Source organism: Muscardinus avellanarius (assembly GCF_963383645.1).
Source record: "Muscardinus avellanarius genome assembly, chromosome: 7".
Taxonomy (NCBI): domain Eukaryota; kingdom Metazoa; phylum Chordata; class Mammalia; order Rodentia; family Gliridae; genus Muscardinus; species Muscardinus avellanarius.
Genome location: NC_137793.1, coordinates 104,290,965 through 104,311,337, shown reverse-complemented (window position 1 = coordinate 104,311,337; position 20,373 = coordinate 104,290,965). Strand labels below are relative to the sequence as shown.

Sequence of the window (20,373 nt, the reverse complement as noted above, 5' to 3'; positions counted from 1 at the left end):
AGAGCCCCACAGTGGAAGCCTGGTGGGTGAGTTCAGCATGGCCTCATCAGCCTGCGGGGTGCCTGATCCTGGCAGAACCCAGCAGGCCAGGCTTCCCAGTGGACAGGCTGTCTGATCAAAACCATCTGAGCCTGCACAGCCCATGCTTGTCTTTGCTCATTTATCTGGGGGCCCTGGGATTTCTTCTGGAGTGCCTAATGCCCCAGGCTCTTCCTCTGTTTGTTTTCTTTGGTGGTTTTCCCATAGTTGATGGATGTAGGAAGCGGTTAGCCTATGACTGGTTGGCTGGAGAAATGTAGGGTTCAGCCAATTAGAACCAACCTGTGGAACGCCAGGCTTTGAGGAGTACAAAAAGAGAAGGAGAGAGGAAAAACACAGCTACCTCCTTGGCCCGGCTCTGTGTTCCCCCTTTAGGCTCCACCCTTTGGGGTTACATATTGAGGACTGCTCATTTATAATGGAAATGTCCTCAAAAACAGGCTGGGTAATCATTACACTTAAGGACTGCTGCCTGCATGCGTAAAAGTGCATACCTTTCCTTCTGATAAGGTATTTACCTTTCAACCCTTTTCAGCTAGCAAGACCAGCTCCCTAAAAAGCTTCATTCCCACCCCTGGCCCTTCCGCAGCCTCCTCCCTATGCAGAGAGCTCCTCTCTTTCCACCTAGGAGACAGTCAGGAGTCAAAGCCTCCTTCACAGGGTACTTCGACCCCTTGCCCTGATCCAGAGAGGTATGTATGCCAGTATTCCCACTTGTCTGGCTTATCTGAAGTCCTGTGCGAAGCCCGCTCTGCCATCCAAAAGCTGTAGGTCTTGGACAAGTCACATTTAAGCCTCAATTTTCATATCTCTAAAATGGAATTACTGCTGGGCATGGTGGTGCACACTTGTAATCCCAGCATTTGGGAGGCCGAGACAGAAGGATCCGGGTTCGAAGCCAGCCTCAGCTACTTAGTGAGGCACTTTGCAACTCAGTGAGACCCTGTTTCAAAATAAAGAATAAAACATAGGGCTGAGGGTGTAGCTTGGAGGTAGAATGCCCCTGGGTTCCATCCCCAGTACTGTGAAAAATTAAAAAATTAAAAATTAAAATGGGACACAGGTGTTCTAGGAGTTAAACGAGATAATCCATGAGCTGTGATCGAAGTGTTTATTGTCAGCCAGGCATGGTGCACACACCTGTACTTGGGAGGCTGAGTCCCAGTACTTGGGAGGCTGAGACAGGAGAATCGCAGGTTTGAGGACTGCCTCAGCACCTCAGCAAATAATGAGTCTGTTGACTCTTATCAACAGGCTGAGACCCTCCTTTAAAAATAAAAATGAAATAAGGCTGGGGGTGAGCTGGTAGGTAGAATACCTCTGGGTTCAATCCCTAATACCAAAAACAAAACAAAAAAAGTGCTTATTGTCTGTGCCTCCCTCTAGAACATACAGTATGGCGCGGTCAAGTGCATTTTGGGGTTTCTCTGCTACTCCAGCCATAGAACAGTGCCTGTCACATAGTAGGTGCCCCCAAAATACTCTTAAATAAGTGAAGGAAAGACAGCCAGCAGTTACTGAGTACTGAACGGGTTCAGGAACCTTTCTAGATCCTTCAGGTTTTGTTTGATGTTATATGAAGAAATAATAAAAAGTAAGGCATTCTTAGACTGCAGGCCCCTCGAGGGCCGGTATGTGCTGCTTTGGTATGGGTGCTGTTGAGGGATCAGCTGGAGACGGAACGCTTAAGTTGGAAGTGATTTGCCCGCTGTCCCCTGCAACATAAAGCCGGCAGCCTCAGACTGGCAGGGTGGGCTTTAATTGAGGAGGGAGAGAGGAGAGGGGCTTTCTGCCTCAGCGTTCCTGGCTAAGCTCCAGCCTCGGCCCGCTTTCCCGGGTCCTGGGCTGTGCCTGCAGGCCTGCCTGGATGCTCCAGTCAGGGCGCAGGAAGCAAAGACGGGATCTCCTGGGGAGGCTCGTTCTCTATTGAGAGAGAATGGGATGGTGAGCCAGCCCTGGGCCCAGATCTTGGACCAGGGCTGGCTCTCGAGCAGAAGGAAAATGCCCGCCAGGCCACACAGCAGCTCTTTTGTATTGTACTTGAGTGGAACTGCTACTATGTGTGGAATTTTCTCCATGCGGAATGTAAGGGGAAGGGTGTGTCACTGGTCAGGGAAGGTCAGGACTCCCTGTGAGCCAATGGGTCCTTGTGACTAATGGGAAATGCCGTCGGAATGTGCCTGGGGAGAGGCTGTCCCTGTCCTTGTGTAACTAGATTTCTGGATGAGAGCTTTGTTTCAGGACTCAAAGGTGAAAGAATGAGGAAACCTGAGTCAGGGAGAGTATGAGAGGCCAAGGTGGTCCTGCAGTCTTGGCTGCTTCCTCTGTCCTCTTTGAGCTTTACTTAAGGAAGGAGAAAATCTCCTATTTACTCCCACACCTGCTCTTTAAAAAAAAATACTGTGTGTGTGTGTGTGTGTGTGTGTGTGTGTGTGTTGTGCTGGGGATTAAACCCAAGTGCATTCTACTTCTACTTCTGAGCTGCACCTCCAGCCCTATTTTATCTGGAAACGGTCTCGCTAAGCTGCTGAGAGCCTTGCCTTGGCTTCAAACCTGCCACGCTCCTGTGTCAGCCTTCCAACTACAGGGATTACAGGCATACACCACCATGCCCGGCTTCTCAGTCTACTGTTATCGATCCCCACACCTGTTTGAACCAAGGGCTAATCTCCTGCCTTGCTTCTGAGGATCCTGGAGAAGACCTTGGAGGCTGGGCTGTAGAAGACCATAGCCAGAGCCTCGACTTTGCTAAGAAGCTGATCTCCTTCATATCCTACCGCCCTTCTGTTTCAGCCATGGACAGAGTCAGGGCTTTGGTCTCCTTCAGCGCGTATTGCTTGGGGGCACCAGCTAAGAGAGAAATGCGTCTGTTAAGAGGATAAAAGAAGGAATGGCTGAAACCCAGGGCAGTAGCGGTCTCACCGCTCTCATTCCTGGAAACTAGCTTCTAGAAAGGAGATCCCACCAGGGACTAGGCGTGGAATTGTAACTTGATTAAATACACTGGACATGATTTTTTGGCACACCTCTGCTGTGGGCAGAGATTCACCCACGTTATGTAAGGAAACAGCTCCTTGGATATTTCCCCCCTCTGTCTCAGACACAGTGCTTCTAAGGACCACAGACTGGCTGGGGGTGAGTTGGGCCAAGGAAAGAGTGACAGGCTTCAGGGGTGCGGACACAGGTCTGCTGTGAAGACAGCTTTGAGGTCGGCTTGGTCCAGGCCTTCCGCTGCGACTGCATGGTTTCTTAAGTGTTCTGCTGTAACCACCAATCCTGGCTTAAGCACCAGGAATCAACCAGAAGAGAAGAGACCTGGGGCTCTTATCCTGGTCTTCTGACCTTGGTGCCCGTCAACACCAAGAGCAGCCCCTTTGGAGAGAAGCTAGAGGACCTGCATTCGGCCACCTAACTGGGTGGACGGGGAGGGGTTGACCGTGCAGTGAGGGCCCCAACTTGTTTAAGTTTCAGGCTCCTCAAAGCCTGCGTCTGCCCCTGAGAAGAGGCTCATTACAGGTGACCCTTGGTGAAGAGCCCAGGGATTTCCTGCTCCCGCAAGTGGCACTTCAGACTGCTGTCCCAGCCGCCACTTCATCCCTCTGAGTTCCGCCTCCCCTGCCCAGGCCGCCCCTTTGGTGGGGCCCCACGCAACTGCCAGCTTTGCCTGGGTCCTTAGAGAAGCTCTGCTGAGATCTGAACAGAACTCGCCTGCCTTGCTTTTGCATTCACAGGTGCCTAGTAAAGCAGCCAGGGAAGCAAAAGATAATTAAGCCACTTAATCCAGATCTGAAAAGAGGTTTAAAATTTCACCTGCAGGAAATGGTTCCAGGGCAGGGCAACGATGCAAGTATCCTGCAGTATAATCTGCTTCCCTGAAACTTGCCTCCCCTCTCGGTCTCCCTGCAGCACTGAAACTCTCCCTCCGCTCTGTTACACTGCACGTGATACCCTTCAGCTCAAATAGCTATATGTACATGTGTGTTTAACATTTGTTAAATTCTCTTATTAACATTTGCTTTAAGTAACTGGGTGGCATGAGCTGGGCTAGATGCCTTCAACAGAAAATGTCATGTAAGGCTTCCAGAAAACCATATGAGGTAGGCACTTATTACATCCATTTCAGAGATGGGAGAAATTGAGGCTCAGAATGAGAGCTGTGTTGGAGAACTGCAGTCTTGAGTCTGAGCCTGAGGGCTGCCTCTCTCCTATCTGTTTCCCTGTCTCTCTAGAGATACATGAATATCTCATGCCTGCTAAGACTGGGGGCAGGAACTGTGTTGTAAATATCCTTAAAAACTCAGTGTTAGCCAGGTGTGGTGACACACATCTGTAATCCCAGTACTTGAGAGGCTAAGACAGGAGAAAGGAGCTTGGAGCCAGCCACAGCAACTTACTTCTGTTTTAAAGTAAAAAATAAAATAGGACTGAGGTGTAGCTCAGAGGTAGAATACCCCGGAGTTCAATCTCTAGTACTAAAAACAAACAACTAAGCAAACAACAAAATTCAGAGTGTTGCCAATAACATTCTATAGACATATTTTTTTTTGTACTGGATATTGAACCGTGGGGGTATTCCACTTGCAAGCTACACACCAGCCTTTTTTTAAATTTTGAAACAGAATCTTGCTAAATTGTAAAGGATATTGGAAGCTGGCCTTGAATCTTCAATCTTTCTGTCTCCCAAGTATTGAAATTTAGGTGTGCACTACCGTACCCAGCTAGACATAGATTTTATAAAACAACTGTGCCCTCAGTGAATCGGAGGGAAAGGCTGGCTAAACCCTCTCGCTCTGCTTCTTTTTAGCTACTTTCTCACCAGTTTTAGAGGACACACAGCTAAGCGGTACGCTCCCCTCAGCTTTGCTATAGATAACACCTGGGTACTGGAGTCATGGTAGTAATGATTGCCTAAGCTGTTTTTTCAGTTAAATGTAGAATTTTCCCAGAAGTGCTCATATATTAATGTTCAAAGTTGATGCAATAATTTCATCAGTAGATAAATTTATTGTAATGGATTTACTGGGTGGTAACCAAGCTGGTGGGATGTCTTTGAATCCCCTTACTTGTTTGCTCTCTCTGCTCTGGCCTCCATGATGTGAGAGCAGAGCCTTGCTCCCTCCCTCTCTCTGCTCTGGCCTCCATGATGTGAGAGCAGAGCCCTCGCCCTCTCCCTCTCTCTGCTCTGGCCTCCATGATGTGAGAGCAGAGCCCTCGCCCTCTCCCTCTCTCTGCTCTGGCCTCCATGATGTGAGAGCAGAGCCTTGCTCCCTCCCTCTCTCTGCTCTGGCCTCCATGATGTGAGAGCAGAGCCTTGCTCCCTCCCTCTCTCTGCTCTGGCCTCCATGATGTGAGAGCAGAGCCTTGCTCCCTCCCTCTCTCTGCTTCTTGGCACCATGCCCTGAGCACCACAGACCTGGCCTGATATACACTGAACTCTGAAATAAAACACTGTGAGCAAATAAATCTTCCCCCAAGTTAGTTGTGTGGTCAGTTATTTTAGATTACACGGTGAGAATGTTTACAGAGACATCATATTTGGCTGTCTCATGAATAAACTCTCTTTTTTTCTTTGCAAAACACGTCATTTTGGTGTTTTGCGTACTACACAGCTGGCAGCAGTGGGCCCCACTGGGTAACCGGAGGAGGTGAGGGATTTATGTAGCACAGCAAGTTCATAAAACAAAACAACAAGAAACCCATTGGGTCTGAAAGTGCCGTCCTGGCCATTCAGGTTGCATCAGTTTATGGGGTTGGGAGCTAGCTTTAGCTGAGGCTCTTAGCTGAATTAATGAAGGCAAAAATGAAAACATGCATGGAGTCGTTTGTGGATTAGCTGGTTAAGACCATCAGAGTGAGGTCTGGCATCAAACGATCTCGATGGAAGTTGGAAGCAGCAGGTGTTTGACCACTGATCCCGCTGTCCCAGGCCAATTGCCAGAAGGATCCTCCTGACCTTTGCCATTCCCTCTTCCCCTTTCGACCCCTTTTCTTTTGTTGAGGGAACTCAAGGGTGGCATTTTACCACCTCTTCAGAAGCCATCAAATGAAAACAAAACACACTGTAATTTCAAAAGGGCAAAGGTTCTTTTCCTCCCTCCCTTTCCCCAGCCCCCAGCACCCACACAGCCAGAACACTGCCCACAGCAGATATTTTCAGAACGAGCATGAGGAGGAGCAGTGTAAGAATGTGGTTGGAGATAAAGCTTGGGGCTTGGTGAGAATATTCTCCCAAGGCCATGTGAATAGAGTGCCTCTTGGGAGCTCAGTGGAGGCAAGAGATTCTGGGTGGAGGACGGAGGACCAGCAGCAGAGCCCAGCATGCCCTCCCCATCCTCCCTGTCCCAGCTGTGCTACTCACATCTGCCTCGTTCCAGAGCCCTGGGATGCAGAAGGACTCCAGCAGGTCACTGCCACACAGCAGCAAGATCCGCAGCTCTGAGGAGAGAGAGCAGAGTGAGGGGGGCCTGCGAGGCCGGGTGGTAGACACGGGACCCTCAGCACTGCCCGAGGCGTGCACGGTGCGGAGACCTCTGCCCGCCTCCCTCGGGCTCCTGTCCAGACCACCCGGTCTCCTGTGGGAGTTGCTCCTGCAGGGAGAGGAGGGTGGCCAGCTGTTCCTGTCCTCAGAACATCAGTCTTTCCTGGCTGGTCACCCTAACAGGCCTGCAGAGCCCGAGCCAGCAGAGCGCCCCTTCTACGTCTAGGGTCTGAGAGACTCTCTCTGCTCTCTGTTGAGCTCAAGGGCTACAGGGCTTGGATTTCTCTTCCCTTGTTTTCTGGAGTTTGTCTGCAGTCGCAAGTGCCAGCGCTGTAGGGACAGCATGGAGTCAAGGCCTGGGGCCGGCCTCGGCTTTCTTCTTCAATGTCCTCCACAAAGGGTGGGGAGGTAGGAGAGCCCTCCTCGTCCTCCTCTTCCCTTCCCCCCTCCTGCCAGTTGATTGCTTTTCTTCCCTTACTAAGCCCTCTAGGAATGATCCTAATGAGGCCCGTTTAAAACAGGCGACAGAGCTGGGTGTGGTGGCGCACGCTTGTAATCCCAGCGCTTGGGAGGCTGAGAGAGATTCGCAGGTTTGTGGCCAGCCTCAGCTACTTAGGCCCTCCACAACTCAGACCCTGTTTCAAAACAAAGAGTAAAAAAATAGGGCTGGGGGTGTAGCTCAGAGGTAGAATGCCCTGGGTTCCATCCTCAGTAACACACACACACACACACACACACACACACACATACACACACACAACAGGCAACAAACTGTGCTTCTTAAAACAGAGCAACGGGGGATAAAGGAATCCAGGGAGTCTAGGAAGAGCCCTCCACCTGGGATGCGACAGGGTGGCGGCTGTGTGTGGGTCCCAGGCTGGAGCCCACTGCCACCCGGATGTGAGACGACCTGCCCTCCACCCCAGGGCACGTTCCTGCTGCGGAATGCAGTCCTGGTGTTCTGAGGCAGGGGCAGGGTGCTGGGCTGAGGACACACCATCTCACTGCCCCAGGGGCTGCCTAGGGAAACCCCACTGAGGCTGGAGCCTTAGATATGCAGCATCCCGCCTCCTCCCGAATACTGCGGCCCAAGGATCTGTTTATGTGCGGAAACCTTCACCTAGCTTCATACCCCCAAGGCCTGGCAGAGTGGCTGGCACACAGTAGGCACTGTGTCTAGTAGGCAGTGACCTTGGGTGCTGCTAAACACCCTAAAATGCATAGGAAAACTCCTACAAACGTCGGTAGTGCCAAGGTTATGGCACCCTGTTTATGGCCTTGAAATGAATCTTTCTATTCCCGGGTCAAGACTCACTTGCCCACCCAAGTATAATGTGAGATTTAAAAATAAATTAGCCAAAGCACAGAAATTTAGAATGTGGTCTCTGCCTGCAGGACCGGAACAAATGTGTCTTTACTGATCCGCAGCAGGGGCTGGGCTGGAGGTTCCATGTGAGGCCACTGGAGGGCAGCAGTGATTTCTCCCGTTTATTAAATGAACCTCACACCTTTCCAGCCCACAGTCCCTGGCCTGGGGCAGCCTGGAGGAGCAGCCAGCTCTTTAGAACTTGACAATGGGGTCACAGATGCTAAAGGAGCCAGAAGACGGCTTTTTCTTGGATTCTTAAAAGAAGGCCTGGTGAATTTCAGGGCCCGGCCCAGCTCAAGGGTCAGGAGGCAGGCTGGCTCTCTCCCTCTCCCTCTGCTGGGCCCGCCTCCTTCCCCAGTTCACCCCTATCCAGGGCCAGCAGCCAGAAACCAGCTCTCCCTCCACACACCCGGCCAGGAATCCCAGCTATGTGAAGCCCGGGTCCTGCAGCCCACCCACGCCCAGGGCACCCCAAGGCAGAGGCCCCTGCAACAGCCAGGTCAACTGATAGCAGTGGCCACCCTGCCTCAGGACCTGAGCTCCTCATTCTCTCCTGCCTGTAAGACACGCACTCAGGGAGCAGAGGGGCTGCCAGGTGGACAGGCAGAGCCTCAGGGGAGCCACTGACAGCTCCGTGTCCATGGTGGCGGGCTCGCAAACCTGCCGTGCGGTGAGGACACAGCAGGAGCAGGCCGGCCACCTCTGCTTTCAAGAGCTGCTGCACGCTAATATAAGCGCCATGCAGAGCTAATGGCAGGAGCGGACTGTGCAAGCGGGGGTCACCGTCAACCTGTCTGCAAGGGGGAGCTCCCTGAGCTGGGGCAGGATGGCCCAGCACAAGCCCCGGGTGCTGCGGGGAGATGGAGTGCGGGGCCTTCAGCCCTCCTCTGGCACCTTTGCTCCCGTCTCTGCCCTTGGGTGCTCTGGGACTGTGGAGTCAAGTTCCCCTGCTTGTTTAGGGAACAATCAGGAGGCCAGGCCTTCCTTCCTGTGGCCTTCGGACAGTGATGTGCTTGTGAATAAAGCATACTAGAGTATAGTAAAATAATTAGGTGCAGTTTGGGTATTCAAGTAATTCAATAATTCAAATAATCAAGTGTAGTTTGTATATTCAAACTTTTTTTTTTTTTTTTTTTTTTTTGCGGGTCTGGGAATACAACCCAGGGGCATTCAACCTCTGAGCTACACCCTCTGCCCTATTTTTTATTCTTTAATTTGAAACAGGGTCTCACTGAGTTGCAAAGGGCCTCACTAAGTAGCTGAGGCTGGCCGTGAACTGTGATCCTCCCTACTCAGTCTCCTGAATGCTGGGATACAAGCATGTGCCACCACACCCAGCATCAAACCTTTGTTTTTAACACAGTTTAACTGTAAGTTTTTTTTTTTTTTTTTTGTGTGTGTGTGTGTGTGTGTGTGTGTGTGTGTGGTACTAAGGGTAGAACCCAGGGGCTTTCTGCCTCTGGGCTATACTCCCAGACCTATTTTATACTTTATTTGGAAATAGGGTCTCACTAAGTTGCTGAGAGCCTCACTAAGTAGCTGAGGCTGGCTTCGAACCTGTGTGATCCTCCTGTCTCAGGCTTCCAAGTGCTGGGATTACAAGTGTGTGCCACCACACCCAACTTAACTGTAAGTTTGACAATTGGTTTGCAAAATTCCTTAAGACTTTTTACATGGTTCAAGCAAACCAAGCTAAGCTGACTCAGGCACACAGCTGCATCTCAGATCGGAGGATGAGACTAGGAGAAGCACCTCAAAATGAGGTTGCCCCTGCTGGGCCTCCTGGGGCAGCCAGGTGTGCAGATGCACCTGTACCTCTCAGGGTCATGGTGGAGGCCTTGACCTCCAGGTCTTTAGAGAATGGAGGAGTGGGAGGGCAGTATCTACAGGATTGATCATGTATGCATATATGTATATATTTATGAATTTATTTATCTTAGGTACTAGAGATTGAACCCAGGGGCATTCCACCTCTGAGCTATACCCCCAACCCTGTTTTATTTTTATTTTGAAACAGGGTCTCTCTAGGTTGCTGAGAATCTCACTACTTGCTGAGGCTGTCCTTGAACCTGCAATCCTCCTGTCTCAGCCTCCCAGGTACTGGGATTACAGGCAAGCGCCACCTTGTCTGGCTCCATAGGATCTTTTAAGTTGGGAGTTTAGGCTGAGGATGGCTGTGGACATCAGTCGTTCCTGTTGTCACCCACCCCCCCTTGTCACCTGACACCCATGCCAGCGCCATCCTGGCGACTGTCTGCCCTTTCCCAGCCTCGGCACCGGCTCCCGCTCCGGCCTCCCACGCTGGTCCTTGGAAAGGTTTCAAGTCACTGATTTACTTCTCAGTTGCTGAGACAGGCTGTCAGCACCTTCTCTTCCTGAAAGCTGTGTAACCGTCCTCCACCGCTCTGGCTTTGGGGTGGCCAGGGGACCCCGCAGCCGGGGCAGGCCTACAGGGCGGCTGTGGAGGCGGATCTTGGGCCCTCCACCTCCTCCACCATCCAGGGATGAAAACCTCTGATGAGGAAGGTGGCGAGCTCTCCTCTCTTGCTTGGGAACAGTGGCAAATGAAGAGGCTCCAGCTGGCACCGAAGTCTGACTTAGACGAGGGAGGGAGGCTTGGAAGGGAAAGCTGCCCGCTGACGTGGTCCTGCCTCCGGGACTGGCCTGAGTCTAGTTCAGGACGCTAAGGGGGAGTAGGTACAGCTAGGATAGCAACTTGGGGGGCTGAGTAGGTGAGGCCAGGATCTCAGCCTCGTCTGCGAGGAGATGTGGCTGCAAACGGCCCAGGGTTTCAAGCCTCTGCCCTCCCTGCGTCTCCAGGCGTCCCCCCCTCACCGCCCCACTCACCAATCTCCTCGTACCGCATCACTGTGCCCAGGTTGGCGTTCTCATCTGAGGAGGAAAGGGGGGACAGGAGTGTTAGGGAGGGGACAGGGGCGCGGGCGTAGCACGCGGACGTGGAGGAGTGAATGGAGCATGGCACACCCAGCACACAATGCACACTCAGCACACAGTGCACACCCAGCACACAGTGCACCCCCAGTACACAGTGCACCCTGGCACATGGTACACACACAGCACACAGTGCACCCCTGGGCACACAAAGCACACCTGGCACACAGTGCACACCTGACACATGGTGCATCCCCGGCACACAGTGCACCGCAGCACACAGAGCACCCCTGGGCACAGCTGCACACTTTGGGCTCTCACTCATCTTGCTGAGGAACCGATGATGAACATGGGCACACTCTGTGTCATTTATTTATTTGTTGGTACCAGAGACTGAGCCCAGGATAGGGAGGGTGCATCTACCTCTGAGTGACACCCTTTGACCTATTTTATTATTATTTTTATGTATATGTGTGGTACTGGGGATGGAACCCAGGGGCAGTCTACCTTTGAGCTACACCTCAGCTCTATTTTACTTTTTGTTTGGAAACAGGGTCTCACTAACTTGCTGTGGCTGGCTGTGAACCTTCAATCTTCCTGTCTAACTTAACTTCTGCCAGTACTAACACAGTACTGGCCTCCCCAGTACTGAGATTACAAACATGCGCCACCACTCCTGGCTTTATTTTTTAATTTTGAAACAGGGTCTTAAGTTACCGTGCACTGGCCTTGAACCTGTGATCCTACTGTCTCAGCCTCCTAAATACTGAGATTACAAGCCTGCAATACTGTGCCCAGCAAAACCTCCTCCTCCTCCTCCTCCTCCCCTCCCCCAGGCCCTCATGCATGCTAAACAAGTACACGACTGAGCTCCACCCCCAGCCCCATAACCCTTATCTCAAGGAAACTGCCCACAGGAGCCACATCGCTGCAACCTGGCGGGCAGCGTTTGTAGTCACAGGAGGGGCCTCTCCTCACAGGCTCCCTGCTTTACAGAACGGGAAGAGCTCGGGCTGTTGAGTCTCCTCTGGTAGAATGTAGCGAGAGCAAGGAAGATGTGCAAGGCGGAGCCAATGCTGTGCTCTCGTGTGCGATTCCGCTTGGGGGGGCGTGGCGTGTACAAGTCACTATCACAGCTCGGCTCTCAGGGCCTCGGCGTGTTCCCGCAGCCTCTCGTCTTTATCACGGCTCTACAAATGGTCACCCAATAATGGGCTGTCTTGTCTGTCTTGGATGCTACAAAACACCACAAACGGGTGGCTTGTACGCAACAGAAGGGGACGAGGCCGGGAAGCCCGAGATCAAGATGCAGGCGGACTTGGTACCTGCCGAGGGCCTGTTTCCTGGTTCGTGGGCTGCACCTTTTACCGTGTCCTCAGATGGTAGAAGAGAAGACGCGTGAGCTCTGTGGAGCCTCTTCTCGAAGGGCAGAAATCTCCCTGAGGAGGGCCTCACCCTCCTGGCCTCCCAAAGGCCCCACTTAATGACACCATCTCCTTGGGGGCTCAAATGTCAATGTATGAATTTTAGGGGGACACAAACATTCAGACCATGCCGCAGGTGCTGGGAGGGATGGGATGAATGAGGGAAGAAAGAAGAAAGAGAGGCCCGCTCAAGCGGCCCTTGCTTGCTCACCTACAAAGGTGAAGCGCTCCACAGGCGGGCGCACGCAGCAGATCCGGCTGAGGCTTTCGCCCACCTTTCCCAAAATCTTGGCTACAGGAGAGAACAAGAGAGACAGGGACGGTGGGAAAGAGCCGCTGGCAACTCACACTGCGAACAGCAGGGGGCGCTGGGGCCCGGAGGGCAGAAGGATCAGAAACAGGCAGCCCTAGTCCCTCCTCACTCACAGTCCGAGGTACAGTCAAGCGCACTGAGCCATAGGCTGGAACCTGCTTTCTGGTCACGCTTATTATGTTTTAAAAATTTGGAAAATTCAGAAGAGGACAAGAAAAAAGTCCCGGCAATTCCACCTCTAGAGATAACCACTGTAAACATCTGGTAAATTCTTTATTTTCTTCCATTTTTAGAATGTATGCCAGGCAGGTATGTCAACATTAAGCTGGAACGGATTCTACATATAAAGGGTGTATGTGTTATTGGGTTTTTCATCTTTCATACTTTTGTTGGTGCACTGTAGTTGAGATTCAGTGTGATACAGATGTACATGCACGCAACACTTGGTAAACTCCCTTCACACACCCCCTTCCCATACATTTAATGAGATTGGTAGTGATGCCGTCATATAGATGCACAACATTATTATTAATTTTTTTTGCGGTACTGGGGATGGAACCAGGGGTATTGTACCTCTGAGCTACACCTTCAGCCCTACTTTTTTTAGTCCTTTTATTTTTATTCTTATCTTATTTATTATTATTATTATTATTTTTGCAGTACTGGGGATGGAACCCAGGGCCATTCTACCTCCGAGCTATGCCCCCAGCCTTAATTTTTATTCTTTATTTTGAAACAGGGTCTCATTAAGTTGCACAGGGCCTCACTAAGTAGCTGAGGCTGTCCACGAACTGCGATCCTCCTGTCTCAGCCTCCTGAATGCTGGGATTACAAGCATGCGCCACCACACTCGGCCCGCACAACATCATTTGAGCTGTTCCTTTCCTCAATCCTCCTTTCCTCCTCTCCAGCCCCTGCCCTGGCTCTGTCCCACACTGCACCAGTGCTCCCCTACCTGCGGTGGGCTTGGCCGGCACGTTGTTGTTCTGGTAGATGGGCTGGGGGGCCTCGTTCTGTGGCTGTCCAATCACAGGGGTCATGGAAGGTGTGTTGACGTTGGAGAGGATGCAGCCGGTCACCCTCTAGGGAGAAAGAGACGTGCTCAGCCAGCCCATCAGCCAGGCGACTTTGCAAAGCGCTTCCCAGGGGCCTCAAGTGTTCGGGGGGCCTGGAGCGGGTTCCAGACCCTGCTGCACCACGTAGTCACTCGGCCAGCCAGGGACGGGGTAGCTCCGTGGGGAAAGCACGGAACGTGGCGGTCCCCAGACGTGGATGCAAATCTGGGCTCCGTGTTTGCCTTCGACAGCTAATCTCTCCTGCACCTCCACTCAAGCCTAACCACGCACCTGCCTTTTTGGCCCTGGCAGGCTGATGCAAGCAAATATATGCAAGGTGCCCACAGCAAGCCTGACAGATGGCCGACGGGGTAACCTGCGTGTTGTGATAGCGGCCTTCCCTGCCTGCTGCTGGGGGCTCACGTGAGATCACGTCTGCAAAAGGGCTCTGCAAGCTTGGGAAAGGTCTGCAGGCACAAGGTGCTACCACCACCTGTGGTGATGTCAGGAACACAGCCAAGCCAGAGAGCCATGCCAGGCAGAGCTGGTGTGTGTGTGTGGCAGGAAGTGGTGGGTGCGGAGGTGGGTGGGTTTGGAGCCCTCTCTGGCCCACTCGCCCTGTGAACATGCATTCCAGAGCTGAGCGGAAACTCACTATGCATTGTCCTGTGTTATCAGGCCTGCCGCTCCCTCCAATGCCCAGAAAAGTGACCACAGGGTGCTCTGCACAGCTGGCTCAGAGGCGGCCCGCCCTGCCTTGATCACGGTGTGTCAGAGACCAGCGGTAGGGCACAGGCACCAGGAGCAGCGGTCACTCCATCTGCTTATTCAAAGTTCCTTCCCCGGAAGCCTTCTAACAGCAGGAAGAGAGCGGAGGGGCTCTCTGGGTCAGGGCAGTGCCTTGCTGTCTGCTCTCTGGGCCTAAGAGCTCTGCATCACATGCAGGGAGATGAGCTTGATGTATTTTTCTGCACCCTCTGGCTGGTGCTTCTAGCTGTGTGTAGTTGTGTGTGTGTGTGTGTGTGTGTGTGTGTGTGTGTGTGTGTGTGTGTGAAATACTAGAGATCGAACCCAGGAACATCTTACCTCTGAGCTACACTCCAGCCCTTTTAATTTTTCATTTTAAAAACAGGGTCTCACTAAGTTGCTGAGGGCCTAAGTTGTGGCGGCTGGTCTTGAACCTGCGATCCTCCTATCTTGGCCTCCCAAGTACTGGGGTTACAGGTGTGCACCGCCACGTCTAGCGTGTATGGCCCTTTCTATGCTGGCAGCCAGCCCTTGAGTCTCTGCAGCCTAGATGCAGGCCCAGGGGGAAGACAGGAGCAATCATCCAGCCAGGTTCAACAGGGGCTCACGGCGTGTCCTTGGGTACAGGGGCTCCTCTCTGGGCTTCCTTCTGCCCACTAAAACAGAGACCAGATGCCACGTTCCCCCAGGGGCTTGACCAGGAGGGACAAACAGGAATGAGGTACAACGGCCGGCAGGCCCATGGTGCCAGGGCTGCTGAGCACTGTTCTGGGTTAAGGGGACCCCCTTGTCCTCAGTACGTGGGGCAGGAAGCTGGCAGTGTATACCGACTCCAAGTGCACCTCCCTGCTCTTACCTTTCTCTGCCCGGCCTCCTCCTGCCTCACTTTCCAATGTCCTCCAGCTATGGCCCCCTCAATCCCACCCTAGACTTGCTCCCAGCAGGTGAAGGCTGCCCGAGTATCTCATCATCATCAGCAGCAGCAGCAGCAGCAGCTTATCCAGGTGGCGCCCTGGTAGAGGTGGGAGGCGGGAGCCACCCTGCTGCTGCTCCTGGCTCACCTCCTTCCTTTGCCACTCACAGGCGGACTTTCTCATCGCCCGCAGAGCAGCAGGGAGCTGACACCAGGCCATCAGGCCAGCTGCCCTTTGCCCTGCTCTGTCTGGCTCCGTGCCCCGCTCCTGCACCCCAGGGGCCCGCCCGCCCCTCAGCCATGGCCCCGCTCACCTTCATGAGGTCCCGATGGTGTTCCAACACACTGCACGTCGTCTGCCAGGTGTCCTGGTAGCACTCCCATGGGTCCACCCTAGTGTCGAGAGAGGTCTCCCTTGGTTTCCATCCCCATACTCTTTCCTCCCAAAGACCAGAGCTCAGCTTAGCAGCCCTGACACACCGTGTGCTTAGATCTCAATCAGGTAAGACCTGGGTGCGAAACTTTGCAAAGCCTCGGTGATGAGAAAAGATGCTGAAGCCATCCACGTGGGTTTAACCCCAGCCTCAGCACTTTCCAGCTGTGCGCCTTTGGGAGAGTCAGCCCTCCCTTTCCCATCTGTAAAATGGGCGTGGCAATTGCAACTATCTTATGGCTTCCTTAGAAGGACTCTGGACATCTTACGCATCGCATCGAATGCTTAGTAGAGTGCGTTGCCTTGTTCGTACCCACAGAAGGGAGTCCTCTGGACCCCACGGGGTTGGGATAAGGATGGAATGAGCCAGGCCCTCATCCAGCAGGGCTGAGGTTTCCCTCGCCAGCTCTGGAGAATCAGCCCGGTCTGCCTCCCTGCGCAGAGGGGCGGCTGAGGGCATGGGCTTGACGTGCTGTAGTCAGACTAGATGGCAGGGACCCGAGGGCGGCCAAGCCGTGGGCACACTAGCTGGCGACAGAGTGGGGCTCAGCCACGGACTGAGGGGCTCAGGCTTCGTTAATGGAATCAGCTGATAACTGGGGATGAAACATTTCTTAGCACTGAGCCTTCCCCGTCCACCCCTTACTGCATCCGCATACCTCAGGTTTTCGGGGACAGATCTCTTCTGAATCCGAAGGATTTGCCCTGTGCCAACTGCTGTGGGCGCGCACGGTGCTGAAGAGGCTCTGACCCTTGGCTGGCTACAGAGACTGCCGGGTGGGGCCTAGAGCTTGTCTGTAGCCTCTCTAGTGATCTCAATTCTAATTTTTTATTTTATTTATTTCTTTTGTGTGTGTACATGCTCCCACGCTAAGGATTGAACCCAGGGGAGTGCTACCTCTGAGCATTATTTTATTTTTTATTTTGAAACAGGGTCTCATTAAGTTGCAGAGGGTCTCGTTCTAAGTTGCTGAAGTTGGCCTGGAACCTGTGCTTACACGTATTGGGATGACAAGTGTGCATCCACCAAGCCTGGCTTCAATTCTTTATTTTTTATCTCAGTACTGGGGATGGAACCCAGGGGCATTCTACCTCTGAGTTACACCCCAGTCCTATTTTTTCTTTTTTTTCTTTTGGTGGTACTGGGATCCCTGGAAGCCCTTCTACCTCCGGGCTACACTCCCAGACCTATTTTTACATTTTTATTTGGAAACAGGGTCTCCTAAGCCAGCGCGTGCGGCTGGCTTCGAACCTGCGCGATCCTCCTTTCTCTGCCAGGTGTCCTGGGGATTACAAGTGCGGGGATTACAAGCGTGCGCTACCACGCCTGGCCACCCCAGTCCTATTTTTTATTCTTTATTTTGAAACAGGGTCTCACTGAGTTGCAAAGGGCCTCACTAAGTAGCAGCTGAGGCTGGCCACGAACCACAATCCTCCTGTCTCAGCCTCTCAAATGCTGGATTACAAGCCTGCATCACCACGCCTGGCTCCCGGCTTCAATTAGAATTTAACAAGTGCCTAGACTTCTCCAAGCCTTTCTCTCTTCTGAGAAAAAGCAGCTCCCTCCCTGGCCACCTGTATCTGAGTGACTATGAAGGGCATGTGCGTCTCAGGAGTCACTGAGCACCAGTGGCTGGGATGGGATCGCTGTGTAATTACTACTGTCGCTTCTCTCTCTCCCTCTCCTCCTCCCTCCCTCAAACTTCAGCCCTCCTTCTGAGTTCCCTTCCCAGGCCTGCCCTCCTTTCATGGAAAGCTCTCATGGAGGAGCCCCTGCCCCGGCTCCTTCCAAAGGGGGAAATTAAAGCACACCGTGCACTGCTATTTTTTTAAACATCATCTCATGCAAATTATAACGGTAGGAACTAGGGAGAGCATAATGAGCGTAATTAGTGGAAGCTTGCTTTAATTACGGCCGCAAGCTCAGCAGGGGTGGGCGAGGGCTCCGCCATCACCACCGCCTGACCAGGCAAAGCGCTGAGCAGAAAGCCATCTCTGCGTATGGCTGTGTGGACGCTGCAAAGGGCGCTCCTTGCAGGTCCTGCATCCCTCCCGGGTGGTGTGGGCCCCTGACGGAGCCTGCTTGGGAATAAGCATTTGCCAAGGACAGAGAACATTCCCTGAAAGGAAGCGGGAGTTCGTGGGAGTCAGGGGGATAAGAGGAGGGGAGCACGGGATTGTCCAGCCATGCCCCGACCAAAACCCATGGGTGCTTTTGGATGCTCTAAGAATCATGCCAGGTCCCTCCCAGGGCACCAGAGCACATGGCACCTGAGAGCTCCCTCTTGTGTGTGTGTGGGGGGGGTACTGGGGAGCAAACCCAGGGGCATTCTACTTCCGAGCTTCACCCCAGCCCTATTATTTATTTATTTATTTATTTATTTATTTATTGTGGTACTGGGGGTGGAACCCAGGGGCTTTTCTATCTCTGGGCAATATTCCGAGATCTATTTTATATTTTATTGGAAGCAGGGTCTTACTAAGTTGCTGAGAGCCTCACTAAGTAGCTGAGGCTGACTTTGAACCTACGTGATCCTCCTGTCTCAGCCTCCCAAGTACTGGAATTACAAGCATGTGCCACCACGCCCGGCTTGCCCTATTTAATTTTTATTTTGAAACAGTCTCACTAGGTTTGATGAGTGTCTCTCTACTTGCTGAGGCTGGCCTTGAACCTGCAATCCTCCTGACTCAGCTTCCCAAGTACTGGGATTACAGGCGTGCACCTCCATGCCTGGCCCCCTCTTTAGTTTCATGAGCACTGTGGCAAGGTTAAAAAATCAGATTAGCAGTTGGACCCTGCCTGGGGTCTGATTCATTACTGCACTCACGGGGGTATCCCTCCCTCCACATACAGGATCCAGATTACCGCAGAGACTTCTTCCCACCCTACCTGATCCAGTCGGAGTTCTGGACAGCCAGCTGACACATGATGAGTCGGTGCCTGCTGGACACAAGACCCTGGAAACAACACAGAAGTCATTGGCACACTTGCTCTGCGCCCTGGGGCCCTGCAACCCATTAGCACGGGACAGCCAGCTTCTGGCGGCAGGAGGGAAGGAGGGCCATGTCCTCTCCACGTGTCCCCCTGCCACACACACAGAGATGGAGTGGCAGAGGGGAAGAGAAAGGATGAAGGACACTTGCTGAGTGCCACCCGTCCGGGGCCAATCCATAGTCTCAAGTTCTGAGGTCGTCGGGCACGTCCTTCATAAACGCCAGGATTAACTCACCGAGTGCTGCCTCGACTTATGGCACAGTCTGATTGGTCAGACCCCAGAGCCTACGAGGGTGCAGAAAGGGGGAGAGTGGGAGGGCTTCTGAATTTGGGGGGGCATATGCAACAGGAGGGTAGGGGCTGGGAAATGAATTTCAGATCCGATTAGAAGGAGCTATCCTCCCCTAAAATCCCAGGGAAGGCTTGTCCAGTGCAGCTCAGCCAGGAACCAGCTGCCAATTTGGCATCGCGGTGGCGTCACACCAATCAGGCGCACCGCTCCTCTTAAGGAGCTGTGGCCAGGCCTGGCGCCATGAATGGAAGGCTGTCCCTGGCAGCTGTTCTCCCAGCTGCAGCCACAACACACACTTGCTGAGGTCTGACCGACCTGTCTGGAGCTGGGACACCTGTTTCCCCCCATTTTACACTTGCGGGAATTTTAGCGGAGATGACCAAGGACCAGTTTTATCCAGAGGAGCTATGGGCGTTTGGAGGGAGAAGGAGGAGCCGGCAAAGTCAGGGACCCACCTGCTTTCCGTAGGAGTCATGGACAGGGGAGACGATCCCACCAATCACGATAAACCTTCCGGTTTTGTGCAGATAGTCTCTGGCTCTTTCTAATTAAAAGAAGAAAGCCGCACATGACAAAGAGGAAAGGTGTGAATAAAGGTGATAATTGAAATCAATTTGGCCCTCTCTGGAAGGCTAAGGTCTATTTCTTGCCATTTAAGTTGTAAGTGTCAGCTTTGAAAGCAAATGTCGTCGGTGATTCAAAAGGTCCTGGAAGCCGATTTCAGTCCCCAAGCGAAAGGATTTAGGACTAATCCAGTCTTAAAGGTTCTCTGTAGGAGGAGCCTCGTGGAGCTCAGAGGGGTTTAAAACAAGCAGCTCATTAAGGGCCATTAGAGCAGCTGATTAGAATTTACCCCACTTGTCACCAGCAGAAATTCCAATGAGGAACAGTCATTTTAAAAAAGAGAAAGCCTCCTTATAATATGAAAGATGTGCTGATTGCCTCATCTAATTACTCAGAAGAGAAAAGCCACACAACAAATTTAAGGGCCCTCATACATAACTGTGGAGAATTAACCATCAGCCCTGTAAACCCACTGTCCTTACAGTTGACTGGGGAAGACGTGTGGCCAGAGAAAAGGCTTTTTTTTGGTCCCCACTTTTGGAAGGAATGTGATGTTGCTGACACCGTATTTATCAGAAACGCATAATTCCATTTCCATCATGAAGCTTTGCAAACTAGGAAGGGGTTAAGAAGTCTAGGAGGCTGGCTGTACAAATCCCAGCCGGACCTGAGCCTGTACTGAAATCGGCCTGAATCCTACAGGGAAGGAATTTTTCAAAATACTTTGATTAGTGCCTTGTAATTATACGTCATAGGTTTAAAGTGATCGCAACATCACTTTACACGCACGCGGCACTTGGTGTGTTTCCCTCGGCACCCCACCCGGCACCCCACCCGGGCACCGCACCCAGCTTCCGAC

At 52.5% G+C, this 20,373-nt stretch overlaps 1 protein-coding gene across 1 annotated transcript in view; it reads right to left on the bottom strand.

The window, feature by feature from the left end:
- Positions 1-20,373, bottom strand: part of NMNAT2 (nicotinamide nucleotide adenylyltransferase 2) — a gene marked incomplete at both ends in the record, with an annotated part of 149,111 nt that overhangs the window by 12,611 nt on the left and 116,127 nt on the right. The window contains 7 exons of the mRNA XM_080699287.1: positions 6,398-6,474; positions 10,734-10,778; positions 12,414-12,494; positions 13,471-13,597; positions 15,545-15,623; positions 18,554-18,621; positions 19,406-19,494. Coding sequence (XP_080555413.1) covers positions 6,398-6,474; positions 10,734-10,778; positions 12,414-12,494; positions 13,471-13,597; positions 15,545-15,623; positions 18,554-18,621; positions 19,406-19,494 — 566 coding nt within the window. The remainder of the gene's footprint in view (positions 1-6,397; positions 6,475-10,733; positions 10,779-12,413; positions 12,495-13,470; positions 13,598-15,544; positions 15,624-18,553; positions 18,622-19,405; positions 19,495-20,373) is intronic.